At 35.9% G+C, this 27,350-nt stretch overlaps 1 protein-coding gene across 3 annotated transcripts in view; it reads right to left on the bottom strand.

The window, feature by feature from the left end:
* The window catches only part of SKAP1 (src kinase associated phosphoprotein 1), a 278,423-nt gene that overhangs the window by 185,447 nt on the left and 65,626 nt on the right, over positions 1 to 27,350 (bottom strand). For all 3 annotated transcript variants that reach the window (XM_060646296.3, XM_060646295.3, XM_060646294.3), the window contains exon 4: positions 15,786 to 15,902. In XM_060646296.3, coding sequence (XP_060502279.1) covers positions 15,786 to 15,902 — 117 coding nt within the window. The remainder of the gene's footprint in view (positions 1 to 15,785; positions 15,903 to 27,350) is intronic.

Here is a 27,350-nt window from a genome sequence, read left to right as displayed (position 1 = left end):
ATTGAGCAGGATTCCTTTATCTCTCAGAGACAATCAACCTTCAGCCAGAGGAGTGTAACCTTAAAACCTCATAACTCAATTTAACATAGTGTTAAAGTTTGGGGGGACATTTGTCAGTGCTGGGGCTGATATAATCAGTCTGAGAGCCCCTAGAACAAAGAGCAGTGGGTGACGAGCATGTCACCTCTCTGCACATTCGTTTCCTTGATGAACAAGGAGCTATTAGCTGCAGAGAAAGCATTATCTAGGTGAAGAACGATGCCGATCGTTTTAGCTGCTTCTCCCGAAATTGTGGAGTAGAACATAGGGTCCCAGCAAGTTACGGAGTAGTTTTTGTTACTGTGGTGTTGAGGATTTCTTAAAATTTAAGTTTAATTTGGGAGGGTATATAGACACATACCTCTTCCTCAACAGCAACCAGGAATCAATCTGAGACATAGATCTCTTTGTAACCTCTGCTCTTACCTCATTAAATTAAAAAGTTTTAAAATACTCAATCATATAAGACTTCTTAAAAGTCTAGTTGGGCTGAACACTAGCTTCTAGGCAACATTCAAGGACTAGTAAGTAAAACATTTAAGGAAAGGGAGAATACATTCACTGGGCACGTGGGTTTTGAAGGAGTAGGCACCGACTTCAAAATTTAATTCTCAATAAAATATAAACTTTACTCTAATTACGAACTTCTACAAAAAATGTTATTTCTCAATTCATCTGCCCAATAAAATTGTTTGCCACTTGACAGTTTCTTCACGTTATATTTTAACTTAATCATTGCTTTTACTGACTCTAAAGAGAAATGTAACCTGTAATACATTAGCAAAAACCACTTTATAATTTTAGTTTGTTTTTTTTAAAACTACAATTTTTAAAATTACATTCGTTTTTTTAAAATATTTTTCTTTAATTTTATCATTCAGCAGAGTTTATAATATTACTCTAGCTTTAAAATACTGATGCAATTTATAAAAGAATAACACTATTAACTCTTCTCTGAATGTAGGCTTCCTGGCCTTCAGATACAAAATTTTGTTCTTACTTTTGCTGAGTAGGCTTATTTTTATCATTTCTTTTCATATGTTCTCTGGATATGCTGGATCAAGGACCGATAATTTAAGTTAGCATCTTAGAAATCCAGAAACTTTCATGTAACAAACTCATTAAAATATATTTCAGAAACCGACTCAGACAACAACATAAAATATCTGCCTTTTATCATTTAAAAATGACCAGCATATTTCATTTTTAAAGGATAGTAAAAGTTTCTTAATCAAAAACTTCTCAGGGATTTTTCACCACATGGATTTACTGCAAACCTGCTATTTCTGCCAGACCAGTAAACCTGCCAGCGCACCTCAGTCAATATCTCACACTGAGATGCCATGTTTTAAAAAATATCCCTGATCAGGTAAATATTATAGGATATATTCTTTCCTAACCCTGCAGATACAGCTTTCACGGAGACATTTATGAGACCTGAAAGGACTGAGGGAAAAATAAAACCCATACTGCTTTTTAGGTTTTTTTTTTTTTTTAATTCTTTATTGGAATTCCAATAATTCATTTAGCAGTGTGCAAAAGATTTCATAAAAATCTTTTCCTAATTTTACACCTTTGCCATATATTGAAAATCATACCCAGCACGCTCTTATATCATTTGGACTGAAAAACAGAATATGTTAAAATTACTGTGAGTGATAAGTTGGGTAAGAGTTTAAAGGACATTGTAACTAAATCAGACAGAACTCAATTCCTGCCCATTTTATATAGGAAAAGAAAACTTGCAAGTTGTGAAACTTTTGTACCTCAGTCTGGCTTCTGCAGTGCTAGACCTGGGTCTCTGCAATGTTGTGTATAGTGATTTATACCGTAGCGGTCATAACTGTAATATACAGTATACCACACTCTAATCATCATAAGTGAACTGTAAAATGTGCCTCAATACTCACTCAACTCTTAGAATTTACCAACTCGCCGCTTGTATCTTTCCAGCAATCCCCCCTTAACTAACTTCCTACAGCAAACAGGTAAACGAAAAGAGTATAAGAAACAACAAAAATGCTGAAGGAAGACCATCAGATGTAAAAGCTAAACATCTTAAAAGTTTATAAATGTTATGTGCCTTCACAAGCTAGTCCCCATTTATTTTTGCCAGACATAATTTAGTGGAGTAACCTAACCTTTCTCACTGAACTAGAATTAATACCAACTTTTCCAACATTTGTTCTAAATTTCTTTGCACCAGATATGCAAAGTCATTACTCATGCATGTACTTTTCTCTCCCAATTAGATAAAGCTGGGACCTCTTTCATAGCTGGAAAAGGTTTTCTGCACTGGTAAGACAAGCTATATGTATTGTCTCTTAACGCTAAATGAAACATATCTTTTTTTTCAAAGTTAACATATTTAGAGCTAAATTACAGTACAATTTGATAAGTCATTCATCGGACAGACACAAAAGCACCAAGAAGCTGTTTTTTTGAAAAGCAGGATTTGATCAAGTTAAATATGTAGTAAAAAAGTCTTCCCTGTTTGGCTCCTTCTTAATGTCTCTCATCCTAAATGAAAGGGAATTTTAATGAATTGCAAATTAAGGGGGAAACACTTAAAAAGCAACACTATCAAATTTAAATAAATTTATTATTTTTGGAGAAACAAACATGCAAAAGATTCCGTATGAAAAGCTGCTTGAACTGCCTTGGTGTTCCTTAAGAAAATTCAGAAAGATGCTTGCTTTACAGCTGAAGGTATTTACACATAGCGAGTGACAAAGCAAGGAAGAAACAAACAAGTAACTTGCTTTCTTTTCAGCTTCAATGATATGATAAAGAAAATAACTATTCTTTATAATAAGACACTCAATAAGAACTCAGATGTAATTTCTAGGAAACTCTCTTCTATACCAACAATGACTATGATACTCCCTCTGACACCTCTTTATAGCTAGAAAAGTCAAACTTCTGCAAAAATTTCTCTATTATACTATATTATTATTAACTGTAATTTCCAAGAAACTGATCATTATACCTTCCCCGTTTTAATGCTAAAATAAAGAATTCAAACTCTCAAACTGATTAGTAAATTTGGGTTAATAAATAACTATTCTAAAATAAATCTTCTTCCAAGAGCCAAGGAAAGACAGATCTCTAGGTAGGAACATACATGCCAGAGAGCTTTGTGAAAATACATATATATGACTTAAAATCGATAGTCAAAGAATGTATGTCCAAGAGCAGTCACAATTTTTTGGTGAACAAACCAATCGAAATATATGTGGTGGTAAATAGCACAGGGATAAGTAAGGGCCGTTTTCTGTTTCTCCACTTTCCATTTTTATGAAAATCCACAACTTAATCTGTCTCATGAAAAGTGCAGCTTTACGTGAAAAAAAAAAATCAGATACAGCTGTTGCTTGAGAAAGCTAGCACAGATCAGAAAATCAGGTTTAAAGATCACCTAAACTGATTACAGAGAAATCTCAAAAATGTTGTCAAATTATTGTTTGTTAAAAAAATATATAAAAATTATATTATTCCTATTAAGATCCATACTTTGTTATTAAGAGGTTTAGGTTTGTTAAATTTTGTCTTCAGAAGCTCAGAGGAATGTCAATACCACAGATTAATAAATAGCTGAGATTAAAATTTTATTCATACATCTTAAGGGGGAAGCACACAAATTGAATTAATTTCCCTATTTAAAAGAAAAAAATTATCATCTCTTCAAGTAGGGAAGAAAAAAAGGGAATCAGTCAAAACTATCAGTTTTCTATTTAATATTTAAATCATTACAATATTCTTGTTTCACCTGTGACCAAACCCTTTTCATTTTGTTCTGCTATGTCTATGCCATTCCTCTCTTGCAATGCCTTAACTGGTGCAATATTCAATATCTCCCTTTTGGAAAAAAAAATCTAATATTAAAAAGCATGGTCCCATATTTATTTCTAGAGTTCCTGGAATTTCCTGATAGGACCCCATATTTTCATTAGCACATGACCTGACATGAAGGCAATCGACCTAAACCATTACTCAAGTTTTTTGAGTAGCTCTAAAAAACAAAACAAAACAAAACAAAACAAAACAAAACTACTTAGGGGCAGTGTTTAATTTGAATCTCTCTCCTTCCTGGATTATTATGTAAGGCATATTAATAACAATCCCTCATTGGTTCTTGTCTATATACCAACTATTCCAAGACATAGGTGTTACCTTTAGTGGTGTCCTAGAATAATAAACGTAATTTTGTGTTACCTGTAGAAATTTCTTTCTATCGGCAAGATACATGACCTTATTTGCATGCCAGTTCAGTCTTCCCTTCAGCTATATGCTACTTACTAGGCCTTTATGAATATCTAAAATGCATCTACCATAGAAGGAATGCTACGGTCATAAATTTGAAAACTGGTCAAATTAATATGTTATAGAGGATTTAGGATATCTGTTTAACTCTGTCAGAAATGCTAACCACATGCATTTAGAATGGCAAAGAAAAAAATACCTATAAATTTGGTTTAAAACTCATATCCAAACCTCCTTTATTTATCTATTTAGGAATATAAAACCTTCAAGATGATAGTTTTATTTTATTTGTCCTCATCCTAACTTACATAATAAGAATATACTGAAATGACAGTTGTAAGAAAGTAATATCTTTTAGGTTTTAGGGCATTAATAAAATAAAAGAACAGGAATTTCTCAGATCTTAGTGTATGTGTACTTGGGTACATATATAGGGATATACATGTGTGTATAATTTTTAATTTTTTTGATTCATTACCTATGCTCATATGTTGAGAACTTAAGCGTTTCAGCCTTCCTCAGCAGCTAAAACAAAATAATCTAGGAAAGCCCAAATGTAGTATTTTCTTTTACCACAAGAGGGGGCTAGAGAATTCTGATCTCTTCTAAGGTCTGTAAAACCCTCTTAACTGCTACTTTATAGACATTCAATTACAACAGGCCATAATACATTAAGGCATTAAAATACACATATATCCCAGCATATGCCAAAGCAAGCACTACACTGGCGTGCCCACCAGATGATCACCAACAACAACATCAAATAAGCACTTAGGCATCTTCTAGTGGTTTATATGAGATTTTACGCTTTAGCACTTCCTCCCCCAAAAGGCAGCTCTCTTGGTTAGGTGATCCCCTTGGAATGGAAAATATCAAGGAGCGTGATAAAATACTCAAAGACTAGAGAGTATGGCAGGGGCAGAGTGAGGCAAGGATTAAGAGAACTGAAATTTATGTAGTTTGGGAAAGTGAAGACTCTGGGGATAAACGTTCACAGTCTTTAAATACCTTCTAAAGGTAACAATATAAATGAATTAGGGGAATTATTCAGTCTCAGAAGATGGTATAGAAAAGAGCAATGGCCTGAAACTAAGGAAGGAAAAGTTTAGGTTAGACATGAAGAATAAATTAGTAATAATAGTTGGGCGGGCAAGATGTCCTGCAAGGGAAGGATACAAAGCATAATCGCTATATTTGATAATTAATTAAATGAGATATTAGTAAGAATGATGTGAATTCATTAGAAGGGCTAGATTAGATAACTCAAGTGATTTTTTTTCCCCTAAGCTGTGACAGTCTCTAGGCCCAACTGTGTTCTTGGGCATTCATAAATGTCTTTCAATGATGATAATGATCATTGGTAGAGAGAAGAGCTCATGATCCCAGTTAACCCTATGTGTTGTTGATTAAAAAAAAAAATCTGAGTACTACTATAAAATAACTTAATTATAAAATTAACCACAGCAACAATGTTTATCTGTCAGAGCACTCCTTTAAAATATACTGTGCCATATAAGTTATACCCTAAAGTTTTATAGAAATGGATCTATAAATTGGATAAAGGCTTCTATAAGTGAAAACTTTCCATGAAGGAACAATTCCCCTATAAATCCCAATTTTACAAGCCAGAACAACTACTGTGTATAATCTTTCCTTCCTATTAGACTAGTGTATCTGGGCTTAAGCTACGTAGGGCCCAGCAGAAGAAAAGGCTGTCACTCAAAGTCAGAAAGGCAATCTAGAGCCTAAGTGTAAAATGATCTGTGAATTCAACAATCTTTTCCTAGTAGAACATAATGTTCTAGATTAAAGGTGCTTTCACGTTGTTTTAAACAGCATTACTAACATTTACTTTTACTTGAAAAGTCAGAGTTCTATGACAGGCCAAAGAATTTACGGACAGCTGAAAAACAAAGATCACCAAAGCATGAAGAGTTGAAAAAATATATATGAATAGAAAGAGCCTAAATATAACTGTATATTTACATAAACTAAGTACATGTATCTATATCACACCGGAGAGTATAGAATTCCTGAGCTTTAGACATGATTGCCCTAGGTCAGTCAGCTAACTCTCAGGTGATTCAGTGTTCATCTATAAGGCAGATGCTATGTTTAATTATAATGCATTTACAGATTCTAAGAGCAAGGTAATTAAGCATGGTATATAAGATTTTCTAATAAACAGCACACAAAGATACATAAGCCCTCCCCACTTCTGATTGATTTATATATCAATTCGATAAATATGTTACATTAGCAACCAAAACATGGCGTATCATGCTACCACCACTGTAATGACCACACACACACATCTTCAATAACCATATACTGGAACTTTCACATTACCATTAGAGTTGCTGACTCTTTTTAGAATTTGGAGAACTCCAAGTTGGAGAGACAAAGAATACTCAAGGCAGTATGCGAAGGCTTAATCTCATTTGCCACGTCACTCACTTAAAAATAAACTGTTTGCACTTAAAAATGGCCACTGTTATTTCGCCCCTAATTATAGTGGAAGCTCAATAAAGGTTTGACCTTTCAGAGAATGGACTTCTGTGCACACTCCCAGCCTGGAATCGACTTCTAAAAACACTTTGGCCACAGCGCAGGCCAAATATTATCTTGACTTTCTTCCAAGCTTGCAAGTCTAACCAATTGTTTTTTTTTCCCCCTGCAAATTCTGTGCAAATTCTGATAATCAGCACTTGATTATGTACTGTATACTTTGTTGTGGGGGAGTCTAATCTTTTCTCTTCAACTAGATTATTTGCTCACTTAGGAAAGGGATCGTATCTTATTCCTCTTTGTATCCTCCACACAGTCTCTAAACTCATGACTGAATAAAAGGACATTCAGTATAGGTATTCAATAGCTAACTCTTCATTGGCAGTATATTGAAATCTATAACATGGACAAAAAGGCCAAAAAAAGATAACTAATTAGTTCTATGTCAAATCAATTCAGAGGCTGATAGTATGCTTCTCATCGTTATAACTGCTAGCATTTATGGAACTCTTTGGGATTCTTTATAAAATGTAATACCCCCAAATCATTCTGGGAAGAGAATAAGAACATACAAAGGCCAGAGAGACACCTGTGTGTCTGAAGAACTTGCAAGAAATAGCCTAAGAGCCATGATCAAGTCTCCTGCAAAGCTGTTGGGGACTGCTCTGAAAAGCTTGCTGAGATCATGCAGGTGAGGGAAGGTGTGTAGTGTGGGTCTGGGAAGGCCACTCCCAGGGCAGTGGTCTTGGTTTCCATCCTGGTTCTATCTTGCTAGACATGAGATGTAGGAATTTAGCCTCTTTAGAATTTAGTTTCCTCTTTGGTAAAACAGAGATTAGATTAGGTGATTACCAAGCCTCTTCCAGCTGTAAAATGCCATTATTCTATATAAACTTTGGGTTAACTCTATAGAGTATATTATAGTGAAAAAAAGCATTACGGAAGATGGATCCAGCCATCAACACACGAAAGAATACTTTACTGGGTACTGGACAGAAGGTTAGACTTTAAACATGTACTAACAGCCCAACATGCCAGGCTGAAGAATGAAAAATGGGTTGTTCATAGACAGATAATTGTTATTGTTTTTTTATTCTTCACAAAACATGTATAATCCTTGGTAATCATTTGTTTAAGTTATATAAATTACTGTCAACTTTGAAACCCAGTTTGTCATCTTCATCTGTGATTTATACCAGACTATATAAACGACATGATGTCTTCGATCTAATAAGACATTTATCTTCATGAAGGAGGCCACTGTGATCCTGAGTGACAGCTTACTTACCCTTATCACAGTTAACTCAACATTAAGTCCTTAATTTCTCCCAATGATCTGATCTGACGGACTCACCTGAAGCCAACAGAAACTTGTTCACAAATACCATGCTTATGAAAGTATGTGTTTTACAGTAGGATTTGTTCTTTGGCTCCAAAAACACAGATGTGGAAGGAAGGAAGCTTTGCATTCTTCCACAGTGCGTACCATAAACACACACACATAAACTCCATCAGGGTTGACAGGAGTCATGTGCCTTTACTAAAGAAAAATATACCTGTGAGCAACAAAGATGAAAGCAACTGTCTGAAGAATAAAAAGAAAATGAGATAAATACTGTTTGAATGCATGTATATATGCACGTGTATTTATTTACATATTTGAATATGGAGAGCGACTATTTTGAGTCACATGCATTATTTTCACATCATAGAATAAAAAGGAACTAAAAATTCTAAATATCTTCATATAGTTTATGTAACTAAACACACACACACACACACACACACACACACACACACACACACACACAAAAATAGTGGGCTTGACCCTATCAGTGAGAAGGAAGCAAATAACTTGTTGTATTTAGGCCATTAACTCTCTCCACCTACTAGGGTACCAATGACCGAGCCTGCAATAGGTTTCTAACATTCCAAGTAGAGCAGCCCTAAAATATGCACATTTTCTTCCAAAGTCATCAGCAGGATTTGGCCTAAGATTTACTTGATCAGTAAGGTCACTTACTGCTAACCACTGCGTCGTTAATTCACATACCTCAGTAAACACTGTAAGATGTGCAGTTTATTTATTCTGTGACACAACATGATTTAATGCCAAAATCAGGCCTCATACATGACTCAGAGCAACAGGGGTCTCAAAGTGGCTTGTGAATAAACATTTTTTTTTTTTTTACTCCTTGAGCGGAAAGTCTATCAGGGGTGCTATGAGTAGACTAGCTTAATAAATGGAAATTCTAGAGATAGGATTTCAGTTCAGTAAGAGGAAACCTTTTAAAACAAATTACAGGTCTTTATAAGTATCTAATAACATGACCTTGAAAATGTAAAGCAAAACACAGAAAAATGGATAAATCTACAACTATAATCGGAGATTTTAATGCAAAACTTTCAGCAGATAAAAGAAAAGCCAGGATATAAAATATTTGAAGAATACTATTTATAAGTATAAAAACAGTAAGAGTGTGTTAAATAAATACTGGGGGAGCCACACAGCACATAAGCATAAATTGATCATTACCAGGCCACAAAAGAAATCTCAACAAAGTCCCAAGAATCTAAATAATATGTTCTTAGACTATAATGTAATAAAAATTAATAGTCAAAATAGAAAAGCAGGTTTAAAAATCCCTGTAAACTAAAAAAAAAAACAAAATAAAAACGGAACACACACACACACACACACACACACGTGCGTGTGCACACGCTTCTAAATAACACGTAGGTTTAAAAGGATATCATCAGAGGAATTACAAAACACTTAGAAAGGAATTGTCAATTATAATGAAAGTAGCACATATCAAAGGATGCAGTTGAAGTGGTATTTAGAGGATAGGTTTTAGCTTTGAAAACATTTATTTTGTAAATGAACACTATATTTGGTGGAATAAGAGCAATAAGGAGAATGATATGTAAAGCCCATAAGAATGGGTGTTTCAGAGGAAAACTACGCAGCTAACCAAAACTCTTCACAATGCAGCACTCTATTGGAACCCTACCTCCACCCTCTACCGGTGGATTGGGTACTCCATTCTTGGCCAAGTAGTTAATTTCTCTAAACCTCAATTTTTCTTTTTTTACCTGTAAAATGGGGATAACAGGATCTTCTTTAGGCTGGTTTGAGAATTGAACGAGATGATCCACAACAAGCACTTAGGGTAGCACAGTGCTCAATAAATGGTTCCTGTTACTATCATCCCTTCCGACTCCCAGACGGCATGATTCTAACTTTGGTACAATGAAATTTAAGACAAACATGAATTCCAGCCAAAAAAGTCTAATCAATAAATTAAGTCCATTTTTATTTCACAATACTAATAGAGTTTTATTGAAAATACATTCTTCCTGCCATTGGGGAAGATATTAAAATACTATTCTCTTCCTATTACTATAGAAATGAAACACACAAGGATCAACAAAAGCTAGTCTACTGTTGTTCATAATATCAAATCCAAAAACAGACTTCTATTTCAGAACTAAAATGAAAACAGAAATGTAAAAACAAGGAAAGTGCTAAACATAAAGCTGTGAAAGACGGATTCTCTTCATTTTCAAAATGTTCTATATATTTTCTAATGTACCTTTCAAAAGGGGCCTGGAGTTGAAAATGGCCTCTGTTAAATGGGTCTGCAATTTCTTTGAAATCAAGTAGCATATAACAAATTGATCAAAAACAGGTTTTCACATATTCATTATTACTCTTCTCCAAAAACGGTTATAGCTATTTAACAATTCTGATTCTATTTTTCATTTCACTGGAGAATAAGAACTTTCTCTAACTTTTGACAACCTGATGTAAAACTAAACTCTAAAAACATTCTTTCTTACTTCTTCCCAGATTTATTTGTCCAATATCCATTCATTCCTTTTTCTTTAATTAGAATGTGATAATATATAATACATAATAAATAATATACCGTCACAGACTCCGGGTTTCTTCTCCCAGAAAATAATTTTATTTTTTCTTTTTCTTCCAGAAGGAGTCACTATACCCTGTTTATAGAGTACCTTCCCCAACCGATCTGCAAAAAATATATATACGTACACTTATCTTTTAAAAATGTATACTAATGAAATAATTTTATGGACACATTAAAATCCATCGTATATTTTGGACAATGAAAGCAATTAAATCTTGAGCTTCATAGCTGGCTGGCTTTTGTACATTAATTATATCCAGTGTTTCATAGTAAACTTCAATTTGGTAGAAACTACGCCTCCTTAGGTTTAGAAATCTAAGTGTTATTACTTGTTAGTAAGTTTTCATTCCCATGCTGTGACTATGCTCTTATTTGTGGGTGTCTCTCCACAGGGTATAGCCTGCTGTTCTCAGATTGAGGGCATTTGCAAAGGAAAAGGAGAAGAAATTGTGATTAGGTAGCAGCATGCTCTCATTTTTATGCATGGTTTAGCCTGTAACCTTGGTTTTCTTTTTTCTTTTCTTTCTTACTTTTTTTTTTCTTTTCTTTTTTTTTTTTTTTTTTTTTGAGCTGTGCACCTGGCCAGGTTTCTATATGCTTCTAGAGCTCTTTGTAGCCTTCACAAAAGCATGATCCAAACACGACACGCACCATGGTTATTGCTTCTCACACTGACGTTATGGGTGGATGGGTCAGACCGTGTGTCCTTTTATAATTGTACATTTAGGATACTGCTCTGGCTGGAGGTGGAATTCAACAAAGCTGAAATATTTTAACAGTGACATTTCATTTTCTAATAAAGATATAAAGTTCCAAAAGTCTAAAACAACGGACACAACAAAAAAAGTCAAAGAATATCTTTTCTTCCTAAAGGATCACCTTAGCTATTTCCCCAGCAAATGAAGACATTTTTATATTTGTTCATTTGTCTGCTCATAACAGTGTGTTTTCCCAATGAGATGGTAAACTCCATAGGACAGGGACTATGTCTGATTTTTTTACTGCATATTTCACTTACTGCTTAGCACAGTGCCTTGGTAGTACCTTGTAATCTCTAAAAAAGTATTTAAAATAATGAATAAGTAGCATATCAAATGTTACTGTTCTCAATAATGGTAAAATCTAGTTATGTCTAGGATATAGCATTTACTGAAAATTTTAACATCTTTAAAACCTCCTTAATGTCACAGGAAATGTATGTATCTTTACTTTTTAGGGGAAGGAAACAAACATTTATCGTGCCCACTATGCATCAGGCACTCAGGTACTGTGCTGGTTTCAGTGCTTTGAAGAAACTCATATTAAAACATTATCTCCCTCTCTCTCTTTTTTTCCCCTTTGCTCCTTTGTTTCTTAGGTTCCACATATGAGTGAAATCGTATGGTATTTGTTTTCCTCTGACTGACTTGTTTTGCTTAGTGTAATACTCTCTAGCTTCATCTACGTCATTGCAAATGGCAAGGAAAAAAAAAAGAAAAGAGAGAGGGAGGCAAACCATGAAATAGACTCTTACCTAAAGAGAACAAACTGACGGTTACGGGGCGGGGTGGGGGGGCGGGGGTGAGTGATACAGATGAAGGGGATTAAGGAGTGTACTTGTGATGTGCACTGGGTGTTGCGTGGGAGTGTTGAATCACTACATTGTGCCCCTGAAATTAATATTACACTGCATGTTATCTAACTGGAATTTAAATAAAAACTTTAAAAAAGTGAAATTAAAAAAATATTTTAAAATAAACATTATTTCAACATCCTACAATCAAATTTCTAACACATAAACAATCTATTCCTACCTCTGGCATTGACTATGTCCCTTTGAGAATTCTCTTAACTTTTTTTTTTTGAGAATTCTCTTAACTTTTAGGCACAAAACTATAAATTAAAATCAATGAAGTAAGAATTTAATATTACTAATATAGTTAGCTCCTCTCTTATGGGGAACCATTATGGAGCAAAGTTTCCACCTTGGAATTTTCCAGATACTAGGTTTACCTCTTTTAACACTATTTTTTTTTTTAATTTCAACTATTTTTTTTTTATAAATTTTTTTAACATTTATTTATTTTTGAGACAGAGAGAGACAGAGCATGAACGGGGGGAGGGTCAGAGAGAGGGAGACACAGAATCTGAGACAGGCTCCAGGCTCTGAGCTGTCAGCACAGAGCCCGACGCGGGGCTTGAACTCACTGACCGCGAGATCATGACCTGAGCCGAAGTCGGCCGCTTAACCCACTGAGCCACCCAGGCGCCCCTAATTTCAACTATTTTTAATGAAACTACTTTTAAGCAAACTTTCCATATCTGTATAGTCTTAACCAAAATGTCTGAAACATTTTTTTTAATGTTTATTTGTTTTTGAGGCACAGAGAGACAGAGCACGAGCAGGGTAGGGATAGAGAGAGAGAGGGAGACACAGAATCTGAAGCAGGCTCCAGGCTCTGAGATGCCAGCACAGGGCCCAACGCGGGGCTCAAACTCACAGACCGTGAGATCATGACCTGAGCTGAAGTCAGATGCTTAACTGACTGAGCCACCCAGGTGCCCCCAAAATGTCTGAAACATTAATCCATCTTCTTTATCTTTATTTTTATCTCCAACATAGATAAGGAGAGTGGTAAAGATAGTAGAGTGGTTAAAAGCAGAGGTTCTAGAACTAGACTGCATAGGTATAAATCCTGGCACTATTGCTTACTAGCTGTGTGATCTGAGATAAGTTAACTTCCCTGGGTCTCCGCCTCCTTCTCTGTGAAATGAGGCTAATCCTAATATCTACCTCTAGGGCTCTTCACAGGATTAAATGGTGATATATGCAAAGTACTTAGAACACAGATGCAAGGCACACAGTAAGTGCTCAATAAATGCTAGCTAAAAAAGTTTTACTTTATTAAGGCACTGAGCTCTTAGTTTGGGCCACTTATTTCTACAGTATGATATGGCCCCAGTGTTTTTAAGTTCCTATATAAATTTTATTTCTTTACAGATTTTGTTTTCTGTATAAATTTTTAGTTGTTTTCTTCTTTCTCACCTCCATATTATTTAATTGATGCCTCTAAAGTGCCCCTTCTTCTAACTTGATGTTTCATCCTACTGTGGGTTGAGAAATCAAAACATGCTAATGGTTATAAATTTGTAAGGAGAGGAGGGGCGCCTGGGTGGTTCAGTCGGGTTAGTGTCTGACTTTGGCTCAGGCCGTGATCTCACGGTTCCTGGGTTCGAGCCCTGCATTGGGCTCCGTGCTGACAGCTCAGAGCCTGGAGCCTGCTTCGGATTCTGTGTCTCCCTCTCTGTCTCCCCCTCTCCTTCTTGTGTAGGTGTGTGCGCACGTGCTCTCTCTTTCTCTCACTCTCTCTGAAATAATAAATGAATAAACTTAAAAAAAAAAAGGAAATTTGTAAGAAGAGGAATCCCAGTGAGGGCCTCAGGGGTCTTCCCAAGAATATGGTATGTAAGTGTTAACACAGCACTCGGGAACATCTATTCCCACTTAGAGGTCTTTCTGGCTAACTTATTGTGTTCTCAGCTGTGTTTGGGAAAGTTGGAAGTACCAAATAAGTGACCTATGGATTAATGAGGTGCTACTGTTCTAATTCTGTCAAGCATTAGGTTAATCAAAAACAAATGGAAGGTTGGTTTTTTTAATGTTTTGCACTGTTAATTTTCTAAAATTATAATAAACCACCAGTGCAACTATTAAGCTTTCAATCCAAACAATGTTTTTAAGTGTAATACTTGAGTCAATATACAGATCCTAAATTGTAAGCCCCAATTTCTAAAACTTGGGTATTACTAACTGCGTTAGTATACAAATCTCAAGCAAAATAAAATGTTTCTGCACAATGGAATTCATAGTTCTGATGTGGAGAAAATATGAACTGTCGAATGGGCTAAATGAAATGAGATTTAATGGATAAGTGAACTAATATCACACCGTATATTAGCTAACTGGAATTTAAATAAAAGCTTCAGAAAAAAAAAAGAATTAATGGATATGTTAAAAAGAGAAAGGAATTAGGGATTGTGAACTCTCGGCAAATGCCAAAGTCATAGGGAAATCTGACAGAAAAATAAATTAAAAGATTACAGGCTAATGAAGAGAAATAAGGAATAGTTTACCAACTTTACTCCCAATCCCTAAGTGAATAATATGATTCCAATTTAATATTCAGTTTAGTAGCATCTCTACCTTTTTCCCCCCACTGAAAAGGCACAAGAGAGGCTTTGGTAAGATAACCGTGTGCATCAGTGATGATCAAACCGTCTGTTCAAGTGGCCAGATGCCAGAAGAGGCACAGTGAACCCCCACCCTTGGGATATCTGAGCCTGAGCCAGAAACTAGCAGCCACTAAGACAAAATTTTTATATTCATGTATCTTAAAAATTAATGCATATTTTGCATCCCACTCTATTACATACCAATGTAATACAAAATTTAATATAAAAGTAATGTTTGTAACAGTTGAATTATTTAACTCCTCTCATTCCCAAATCTTCAAGGAAAATGAATGCTCCATGAAGATTTACATTGTGGTTCTTGTGGCTTCCACTTCCCTTTGAATAACACCAACATGGTCAGAGAGGGATAGGTGAGAAGCATGGATAAAAATCATATCTTACTATAATATTATCGGTTCAAGGGTCTCAAATAATCCACAATAAATCAATAATCCAATAATCACCAAATGAAAGCTCCAATTCTCATGCAACACTGTGAAACTAAGAAAGCTGTAAGACGGTGAACTGGGCAATCTTAAAATGCCCTCTTAGCTTTTGAGCTACAGTTCTTATAAAAAGATCAATAACGATGTCTTCCTGCTCCAGCATGGAATTAGTGTTTCCCTAAATACATTAGCTTCAGAAGTATTGACTTACCTAGGAAGATCAGCACCACAACTAAACAAATAGTTGTTCTTTGCAAACTAGTGATTACCAATACAGAAAACTCACTGAAGTCAGCTTGGTTCAAAATGACAAAAGGCAAAGACACCAAGACAAAAAGTAACAAAGTGCGGTCAACCCAAGATCCAGAAAGATGACACTCACCCTCATCCTGATAATCGGGCAAAAAAGGTGCATCTGATGTGAGAGAGGGGCCATGAGTTCCACTATGGTTATCATCAGAGCTGTCCTGTCCAAGGAAACTTTCAGCTTGGTCTCCCCCTGAGGGATAAAAAAGGACAAAAGTCAGGTCACACTTGGGACATCTTTATAAAGGTCTTCGTAGATTTCTTCTGCCATTCACCCCAAACCCCCAAAAGATAACATGGCCACTATCCATTAACATATGAGGAAAAAATAAATAAGAACCAACTTACCTGGCTGGGAAATTTTCCATTCAACTAACTAGAACTTAGAAACGGTTATCAGAGAGTGGGGAGACCTCTTGCCACCAGAAAGAAACTTCTCCATCACACTTAAAATGAGAACACAGCTATATAAATATGCATTCGTATTTACTTGTCTTCCATTAATTACAGGCTTTACTCTGAATGCCTGTTTCTCTATATATTTCCAAGTAGGATAGAATAAATCACACAAAGAGTTAACTTGTACATAATATAATGTAACAAGGCCAGTATTCTTCCCTTCTCTGAAAACTAAGAGCCTTAAAAACAGAGAGAACCTAGACTTTGCTGGATTCTATTCCAATTTAAATCACTACTTGTTTTGCAATCTTAAGAAAGTTCTCTCTTTATAATTCTAGTTTACAGCCCATGCAACCAACCTCTTAGGAATTCTAAAAGCCCTAAGAAGGTAATGTTTGTTCTGTAAAATGGCTTTGATGAAAGGTAATGTATATGCAATACTGAATTATGCAATTAAAACAATGCTAATCCCTTTTGGGTGTTTTCAACATACATTGGATTATATTTTGTAGAAGTGGCCCATGCTATTATAATACTTTAAAAGGTTCAGATGGAAGATGTTCGATCATTCAGAAACCGGAAGAAAAGACTCTGCATTGCAAATGGTTTCCTTAAAATCCCCCAAACAGAGGTACAGTGTGCTGATAAAAGGACACCAACAGCTGCTCAGTTCATTTCACAAACATGAAAAGGGGATTTTCAACTGAATTTAATATTATCTCAAATACTAATTTCCAAAGGAAATCACCAATGCTAATCTCCGTAAACACTGTAGAGTTTTGGCCCTGGATTTCAACGAGGGAGCAGTGAAACCAAACAACCTACATAGAATCTGTATTGCCTCACTTTAAAGGTTTATTTCCTACAATTAAACTGGAAGGATAGGGAGGATATAAAATGATGAAAAGAGAATGGCTGTGGCCTTCTCTTTCCATAAATTAGATGATCGTATCTAGACTCCTCTACGAATACTCAATGGTAGGTAGCTTGTCCATAACTGAGTTGAACACCTGCATATACAGGACTTTAGAAATAAACTATGGGCTTTATTGTGGAAAAAAAAAGTTTAAAACAAGACAACAGCACCCACCACCACCACCTCACACAGTAGTTGCTGGTCAGAGCCAGAAGAAATGCTCTCCTTTATTAGGCTACTGATCAGGATACAAAGCTGATTACGGTTATGCTTAAAGTATCACTGCGAAATTTCGCCTTTATAACCAGAAAAATTTTCAAAACCTGGACTGAAGGTTAAATGACTCAAATTTTACATCACTGCAAATCCACTGAAATTATATTATCAATACAACCTAATGGACTGCTTTGGCAAGTAACCTGAAAGTGAGCTGTGAGGTTAAAGGAATTTTAAAAATTTGAGCCAAACCAAAATCCATTAAAAAAAAAAAAAAAAAAAAAAAAGAAGTAGCAGTTTGGGTTGCCAAGCAAAATTTAACATTTGTAGGATATACTGAACATTATCAACTATCGTTCTAGACTCAATTTTCTGCTGGCTTCAGAAATTTGACAAAACTACTCTTACATATTCTAGCATTCCAGACTTTTTTTTTTTTTTTAAATAAGCAGATCAGGAGGGGCTTTGTTTTGTTGTGTTTTAATTACTTACTTACTTAATTTTTTAATTTTAGTAAAAGGCGAAAGATTTATGCGATCTGAAGAGAAACCAGAGCATAATTTTTTAATTTTAGAAAGAGAGAGTGCACGAGTTGGGGAGAGGGACAGAGAGAGAGGTGGGGGAATGCATCCCAAACAGGCTCCATCCCACAAACCTAGGATCATGACTTGAGCTGAAATCAAGAGTTGGACGCTCGACTGAGCCACCTGGGCCCCCTGTTTTGTTGTATTTTAAATGAAAATTTTATTTTGGTATAATTTTAGATTTATTGTAAATATTGCAAAGATAGTACAGAGGGTTCCTGCACACCCTTCACCTAACTTCTCCCAATGTCAACTTCTTACATAACTAGGCTATGTCTGTCCAAACCAAGAAATTAACATTGGTACACTGCTATTACCTAAACTATAGACTTTATTTGGATTTCACCAGTTTTTCCACTAATGTTCTTTTTCTGTTCCAGAATCCAATTCAATTGGATTTAGAGGCTCCATTTAAAAAATCTCACCCAGGGGCGCCTGGGTGGCTCAGTCAGTTAGGCATCCAACTCTTGATCTTGGCTCAGGTCATGATCTCACAATTTGTGAGATCGAGTCCCGCATTGGGCTCTGTGCTGAGCATGGAGCCTGTTTGGGATTCTCTCTTTCCCTCTCTCTCTGCCCCTCCCCCACTCACACTTTCTCTGTTTCTCTCAAAATAAATAAACTTAAAAAAAAAAATCTCGTCCAAAATACCTGCCTGAATTTGGCATTTGATTTACCAACTCCAAATGGAAAAGTCACTTCCATGTGGTTCCTATGGTTTCTGGACATAGTTACCCAACGGGGGCTTTTAACAGCCATTCCTGTGCCAAATATAAGGCCATGCTTTTGTAAAGTATCAACAGCAAAGGTATACAACTCGATGCAGCAAAAACAGAGCCTGGGTCGGTACTAAAAATGGTTGTGGTGGGGGAAACATTTAAAAATATGTTTTACATCCAAGCATAATTAGTTCCTGATGGTGGAAATGTTGCTAGAAGTGTTTTTAGTGTCACATCAAGTGGCCCAACTCCCTTGGGCACACACAGAAAAAAGCCTATAACGGTATATAAATAGACACTCCCGTGTAATTAAAATGATTACAACTACTCAAGATGCATGGGTGAAAAGTTTTATAGGAGAACCAGCAATTACTGTGGTCATTTTGGATTTGCTTAAGTTTAGGACATCATTTTTCCTTAAAACATAACCGCACGTGGTCGCTGGATTCATCTGCAGCTCTGAGAATCGCAGTTCCAAGTGGCCACTACCGTTGTCCAGTGGGATCAGACATAAATGATCCCGAACTATAGTGACAGACACTTCCATTCAGCAGCTCTACAATTAGGGCTTAGAACTCCATCTGCTTAGAGTGGCTTTCTCACAAGCAAGGCCCCTTGCCACTAGAGACACGCTTTCCCATTGCAACTTGCTCAGAATCAATATATTTCTACACAGATATATATTCTCACACACAATATCTCCATTAATCACATCCACCACCTCTGGTCCCTTTTCTTTGTATTTCTGTACAAGATCTGGGGAAACTATATCAAGTGTTCATCTGCTATTAGCTGGTAATTTGCTGCTCTACCCTAAGTGTCATAAGAATTGGGCACCGGATACACTCCTCAGTATATCCAATGGCAGTTCTCCTCTGAGTATCGTGCTGAGGGGCCTATAAGGGGGATGATTTCTCTATTGTTCGTTCCTGAGAGTCAAACTCAATTTCATCCATGCTCCGTAGAATGATAAGTTGGGAATTTCTGAAGTTTGGAGCAGAAATATAAAGCAGCTTTGTGTCAGGTGTGAGGTAATTATTTGCTAGGGTTTCTGTGCTATTTGTTTTTATTCCCTGTGTTTTCATTAACAGTTAATGAGTCCCACCCCCCCCCCCCCAACTCTGAAACAATAGCTTGGCCACTAGAAGTTGGCTTTTTTCTGTCATGGATTCAACCAGCTGTTGCTGCTCCATAAACTTTATGGAGAAGTGAATTAGACTGCTAAAAACTTTCATTTCCTAATTCAATTCCAAATAAAACAGGGGGAAAAAAATGAACCATGATGATGTTCCCCTTGTAACTATTTTCACTCCTAGCAAACCCATCTGATTCTTAACTTACAGGTACTATTTAGGGACAAAAACAGGCCATAATGACAACTTTACCAAAGAACTGAAAACAGACTGAAAGCAGTTTAAGCATAAAAAGTAACATGACAGTTAACAAATAGATAAAACATATAAGTATATGTTTGCTTATTCAACATGTAAAGGCTCAATGGTTTTTCCACGTTAGTATGAAGCCATCATCTTTTACTTCTAATTAATTGTGAGCTCTATTATAAAGACTTTATTCACGTCTGCAACCAACTGTTTCTATGGTGTGGTTCAAAATTCCTAGGGTTTGCTATCGCTTCACCAAGTACCTCTGGATAAAATCAGGAAATTGAAATTAATGTAGAATTGTCTGCAATTTTTTGTTCTTTGTTTTTATTGTTGCTGTTGGAAAGGAACACACGACTTCTGACTCTATTTAATATTTAAGAACCCATGAGACACACAGCTCCCTCTTTAAACTAATAAATCCTAAAGAAAATGCTATAAATAAAGGTCCCTGATCCAAATCCAGTTAGTTTTCATGCTTCATAGCATTAATATTGCCAGGTTTTCACAGACCAATTTAATGGTAATGCAGTTCCCAAAGCTGAACTAAGGTAAGATTAGAAAAACTGCTGCTTATTATTCCTTATTATAACCATTCACCTAAGTTATTGAATATAACACCAACTAGAACAGGTTGGGTACATATGTGCCCATATATGTGAAATGTTCCTCACATGTAAATATGTTATGGAGCCCATTTGCAACACCAAAGCTAAAGTTCTGTCAACACTTGTGTTATAAATTAGATAGCATTTTGCACACACTCATGCATTAGAAAATGTATGGTGTTTCCCACAGAACATCTTAGAAGCTTCACTGATTTCTAAATATCCATTTGGATTTACGTGGTTAGTCCTTGTGATCAATCCATGTGTAGTGAAGGTCTCAAATTCTTCTCCATTCGATGCAGCCTGACTTCCTGGCCATCCCCCGCCCCCCAACATCTAGCCATAACTCAATGTATAAATATTCTTTTTTTCCCCCAAGGCCCTGGCAGTGAGTGTAATAGTACCGAATGTCATTAAGTCTACAGAACAAATGATAGGTCAGGTAAAGAAAGTTCCCATTTATCATTCTTTTAAAAAGCTGCTCCAACTAGATCTTGAATGTACAAGAAATAAATTGAGCTTAACGTTAAGTTTTTTAGCTCATGATACTGTTTACTAATTGTATTATTTTCAACATGCTGAGAATAACAGCCTTCTTAAGAACTTTTAGGGATATCATTGCAGAGAATAGCAGTCCAAATGATTAGAAATGGGATCAAATTGCTTAGACGCTTATAGCACAGTCACTACAACATCTGTGAATCCAACAACCAAAAGTGCAGCATAGCTTAATAATATTTCAAAAATGAACTACACCTGTCAGTGGGGGGGTTGGACAGGAAAATACCCAGGGGAACAAACTGAAAAGTTTTTTTTCCCCCTCCTTCAAAAAAGTGGTCTTTTATGATGCAGTTTTTCATTTTGACCAGTAGGGTGGGCTGCAGTGTGTAGCATCATCCTAGTTCTTAAAAAAGAAAAAAAAAAAAAAGGTAGCCACCAAGTGAACCTTCCTGCTCCTACCCCTCCCCCACCAGAAAACGCTGAGATTTTTAACCCTTTTTAGGTTTCACATAAGGCATAACTTCTGGACATTAACAAACTGGAGGGCTGGCAGCAACAAATACAAACCAGATAATTGTATATGTGACAACGCACACTTCATAAAGCAAATTATAGCCTGTCAGCAATCATTCTGGCTTTATAATAACACATTCTATCTACTACTGTTATCGTTCAACTGGTACTAAAATGGAGCCTGCTGGGTTAGAATATTTTCAATAGTAATGAGCCTTTGACAGAATTCAAAACATGTAAACCTAAGTATTTGGTATATATGGATAAATACAATGTAAAATAAACGGATTTATCATATGTCAACCAGGCGATCATAACCTAGAATTATTGGTTCGTAGTTCTGTTTTCCTTGGACCACTGTATTTTTCAGTGTTTAATTCTTATTATGAAGCTATTCAACTGAATTCTCCACATGCTTTGACTTACAGGAGAAAGCTATAGCAAGAATAACAATACAACAGCTTACTGAAAGCTTACTGGGTACAGGCTCTAGGTCAAGATTCTTCACATACTATCTCATTTAATTCTCAAGCTAATCCTGTGGTATGTTATTATCTCAAAGCTGCAGATAAAGAAATTGAGACACAGAGACTAAATAACTTACCTGAAGTCACATAAGTGACTCATAAGTGGCAGAGCTAGGCTTTGACCCCTTGTTGTCTGGTTCCTAAGCTCTTGTTCTAATCCACTGAGCTGTACAGTCTTCAAAACTGTATGCTTCCTAAATCATGATCATTACTCAAAGGCAAAGCATACTGAATGACCGTCAATGACTTGGATTTATGGCCTATGCTATTAATTAGTGTTTTGTTCTTTACTTGGGTGAAGTAAATCTATAATCAAAAGTATAAATCATTATAAATAGTAGTAATACTAGTAACCACATTAGGCATTGAACTAATCAACAAAGCCAAATGTGGTCAGTGATTTCGCGAAGAAGGAGCTGGTTCAATTCACGGGTTCAAATTTATTGGAGTAGTATTGTTGTAGGGATTTTAATTTTAATTTTTTATATATTTTTTTATTTGACAGAGAGAGCACTAACGCAAGTTGGGGAGTGCGGCAGAGGGAGAGAGACAGAATCCCAGCAGAGGGGGAGGGAAAGAATCCCTCCACTCAGTGTGGAGCCTAACCCAGGGCTCAATCCCACCACCCTGGGATCATGACTCGAGCCGAAATCAAGAGTTGGACGCTCAACAGACTGAGCCACCCAGGAGCCCCTACAGTGACTTTTAAAATAACACCTTTTGGCATGGATTTCATGCTTACAAAAGATAGTCTTTTGTAAGTCTTACTGAAAACTTTGGGTTTTGTCCTATCAATATGTTGAAATTTTTTTCCAGCATCTTCTGTTTGATTTTATTGAATCCTGGGTATTTTTGACCCTGCCTCATAGAAAATGGGCCAACATACTCCACACCCAAATGCAGTTCTGACCTGGCTTAATTAAAGAATGTACTTCCTTTCTGGCACTATCATCTTTTAAGTCTCACAGTAGGAAAATGCCTCAAAAAAGATGTAATTACGTATGAATGCAGCAATTTTATGACTATTGGTTCATCCCGCTCTCTCCTCCCATCTTTTTTGTTTCCTTCTCCCAAATAACAAATTGTAGTAGTCCTTAGCAATGACTTCCAGTCCTGATGCATTCTAGGATCTATTATACCTCAGTTAGTTTACCCATATTTCTTCTTCTTGAGAGAAACCGTAAGGCCAGTTGGACCCCAGTATCTTCTGCTAAAGAAGAATAGAACTCCATGATCTATAGGGCGAAGATCAGATGTAAGAAAAGAATCCAAAGAGTAAAAATAAAACAACATATAATAAAGAATAGACTGTGGGTAAGATTAGCAGGCCTGAAAATGTGAAATGACTTTTAAGTGTTTATTTATTTTTAACAGACAGAGTGTGAGCGGGAGAGGGGCAGAGAGGGAGGGAGACACAGAATCTGAAGCAGGCTCCAGGCTCTGAGCTGTCAGCACAGAGCCCAACGCGGGGCTAGAACTCACAAACCAGGAGCTCATGGCCTGAGACAAAGTCAGACACTTAACCGACTGAGCCCCCCAGGTGCTCCTGGACATGAGATGACTTTTAGCGTACTGAAGAGAAGGTGAGTTGTCTTTGAGTAATACAGACCTCCAATACCACTGACGCTGAAATGGCAGAGGGTGACAAGGTTCAGCCTCCCCACGCCTACCCCACCTCAAAAAGAGGTGTTCGTGTATGATAACAACACGTAACAACAACATCAACAACCAAAATCTCTCACTACCAACAATTCCATTCAATGTTTGGTCCTTTTTGGAACAGAAGTTTCACATGAAAGAGCATTTCCTTGTTTTTAAAATTTATTTTTGCTTCTTCATTAGGGTATCGCTAACACGAGGAAAGTGCACAAATCTTAAGGAGGGTAAGTGGGTGTTGCATTTTAAGTTTAGGAAAATGCCGTCTGGTGATGAACTGTGATCAAGAACCGGGTCAGGCTGGCAAGTCTGCGTAAGTACACGTCAGCTGACAAGGGTAGGTGTGAAGGTTGGTTCTCTTACTCTTTGCCTCACAAGAGTCAGCAGGAACTGGAAGCTTCATTTTGCATATCGTATAATTCCCTTGTCCATAACTAAGCCATCCCTTTCCTGTATTAGTGGTACTTCAGCCATCCTGGTAAACAGTAACTATTAAACAAGTTTCTGAGAGAAGTATGTGGTGATGGGCAGCACAGCGAAAAATTACTGCTGTATAATTAGGCTCGACCATCACATTATTTAGCCTCCAAATATCAAACAAATTCACTGGGGTTCAAGTCCAAAGACTTAACCTACTTACTCACAGAAGTTTTGAGCAGAAAAGCGAAAAATATTATGTTCCACTTTACCTCACATTACACATTTCTCTCAATGTTTTGTGTCCAGAACATGAGAATTCATTAGAAGCAGAATTCCTGAAGTAGATTAGTTCTTATGCCCAAACTTTCGGTTCAGAAACTACTCCTCACATACTTTTCTGTATTATCCAGGGAAAATACTCTCCAAGAGAAATCACTTATATGTTTTTTTTCCTCAACAAAAGTTCCCAGACTAATCAAACTTAAAGCAGTCATTTATTGATCAGTTTCATTCTTTGCATCTGCATAAAAACAAGAAATTTCATGAACTTTTAATGACCACATTTGGAAAAAAAAAGACTGAGATGGGGTAAGAAAGGTGTTCTTTATCGATGACCATGGGTATCATATGATACTACTTTATTATCTATTTTTAAATTCACTTTTAAGTGATAAGTCAACCTAACACACGTATATATTGCTGGCCCTCAAACACTAAACAACAGAGAATGCCGTTATTTCATACCATCATCAGGATTCTGCCTGATGTAAATTCAAATGTAAAAATAAGTAAGTAAAGGAGAGGGGAAAAAAAATCTGAACGGACATGAAACTACCAAATCATGATTCTACTGAAAAAGAGCTCACTATTGTGTTAAACGAGGTCGTTTTGTGAGCTTTTTTTTTTTTTTTTTTTTTTGCCTCCAGTTTTATTGAGATATAACCGACATACAACATTGTATTAGTTTTAGGTGGACAAAATCGTGATTTGTATATCTTGTGAAATGATCACCACTGTAAGTTTAGTCAAAATCCATCGCCTCACATAGCTACAAATTTTTTTTTCTTATCATGAGAACTTTTAAGATCTACTCTAGTCAACTTCCAAATATACAATACAGTATTGTCAACTATAGTAAACTTCTTTATTATATTTAAAAAAAAGTTAAACATGCCCAGAGCAAAAAATTTCAAACATTACAGGAAGGTATATAATGAAATCTCATTTTCCTTTGCTTCTCTTGGTTCTTCTCTCCAGAGGTAACCATTCTGGGGGTTTCTGAGCGTGCCATAAATTTTTTATCTCAATGCAACAAGAGTCTGTGTTAGTGGATTTTTTTTGAACAAATGTTAGTATTTGTCCTGTTCTGTAATCTACTTTTCTTCCCATTCATTTATCTTGGAGGTTCTTCCATATCAGCATATATAGATTTATCTCATTTCTCATTTTAACCAATATTTAGTTAAAAATAATATATACACATGGTGAAAATTCAGATAGTACCAAAGGATATGAATAATGAAGCTTCTTTCTTCTGCTCATCTGGATATCCCCCTCAGCAGAGGTTACCACTGCTCATAGATTCATGTGTATCCTCCCCAAAATATTCTATACCTGAGTAAAAAGCAAGCACATGTGCAAGATACATGTACACACACAGAGAATTGTACACTGTGTGCCCAAATTGCCCTTTTATTTAACAATATGCCTTGGAGAACTTTACATGTTACACATCTATATGTATTATGTTCTTTTAACTTGTATGTAATATTCCATTAAATGGATGTGACGTACTTTATTCAACTAGTCTCCTAATGCTAGACATTCAGGTTATTTGGAGTCTTTCCTATTCTAAGGAATGCTTACATATAACTCATAGTGTAGAGGACACAGAAGGCAGCAGCATCTGATTCCAATGATTTTTTTCCTTCAACTGTATTAAATCCAGTTTTTTTCTTTCTTTTTTTGACCAACAATAGGTTTTATTTTTTATTTTATTCTTTTCCAATTCTTTTTCTTACATCTCAATATCATCTACTCCAGAATAGAGAATTTAGAAAGAACATAAAAATCTTAGAAAACTTTAACACTGAAAAGAAAAAAAATTAGTCTTTTCATTAAAGAAAAATCTTAACTCTTTTTGGCAATAGCTACAAAACAGTGTATTAATTTTAAAATATACTGGTGCACTCTTTTTGAAAAAATGCACCAAACAGTAGATGTATAGGAAGTAAAATATTTGAAAAGGTATCAAAGTCAGTAATTAACTTCAGAAACAACTTGTGTGTATATCCACTTTCTACAGATGAATTTGTATAAAATGTAGCAAAAAAGGAAAGGGGGAAAGGCCTAAAGGAAGTCAAGTCACAAAAGCAGCTGTCAAGATTGTTGATGCTAAGAGGTTGGGCTAAAGCCAAAGGCAAGAGTATTCGTCCTGTGTACATTTCCCATTATTAAATCCCCAAAAGACATAGAAAACATTCTGGAAGACTTCTTTATAAAAAGTAGTATAAGTTAGGATATTCTAGGTTCATAACCAACACTTGTGTTTATAAAATATTAGCATTCCAGGAATAGTGATAGAAAAGATATTTAACAATAAATTACAAATATTGTAAATTCAGACTTTTTCTTACAGTTGCAAACACGTCATAAATTTGGGCTGTGTTTCTTTGTATAAATCCTACTTACGACTGTGCTAAAGCCTTCTGGCATGAATGCAAAGAGTATTTTCATAAATAAAACTTAGTAAAATCACTGTACACTCCATTAATTTAAAAACACTTCTCTCCAACTTCAAAGGGAGACCCTTTTCTCCTTTTTTAGTGCAAAGATGGTGTTTCTTTGCTGCGTTAATGGTTTGCTTCTTGTAGCTGTCATAACTACATGCCCCAAGTATGTGATAGTAAGAGACGAGAAGTTAAATGACATCTTTGCTTCGATTCAACATGTCTCAGACATTACAGAGCAGCAAGCTCATCAATCTAACCTCAGAAGTGCCTACCAATACAAATCCTGCACATACATCCTTTAAATGCAAACCTCACAAATATATACATGGCCCTATGCTAGGGTTCAGCTGGAATAGATGAATTTTATGGGAAGACATGACGTACATATTGTTTAAGTTCTATGCATGGATTTACTCACATAGACCTACTTTGAAACATAAAAATAATACTTTGGTTTTGTGTGTAGTA

Source organism: Panthera onca, chromosome E1 (genome assembly GCF_046562875.1).
Source record: "Panthera onca isolate mPanOnc1 chromosome E1, mPanOnc1 haplotype 2, whole genome shotgun sequence".
Classification (NCBI taxonomy): Eukaryota; Metazoa; Chordata; class Mammalia; order Carnivora; family Felidae; genus Panthera; species Panthera onca.
Note: the sequence above shows the minus strand (reverse complement) of the source record. Positions and strands in the feature narration are given on the sequence as shown.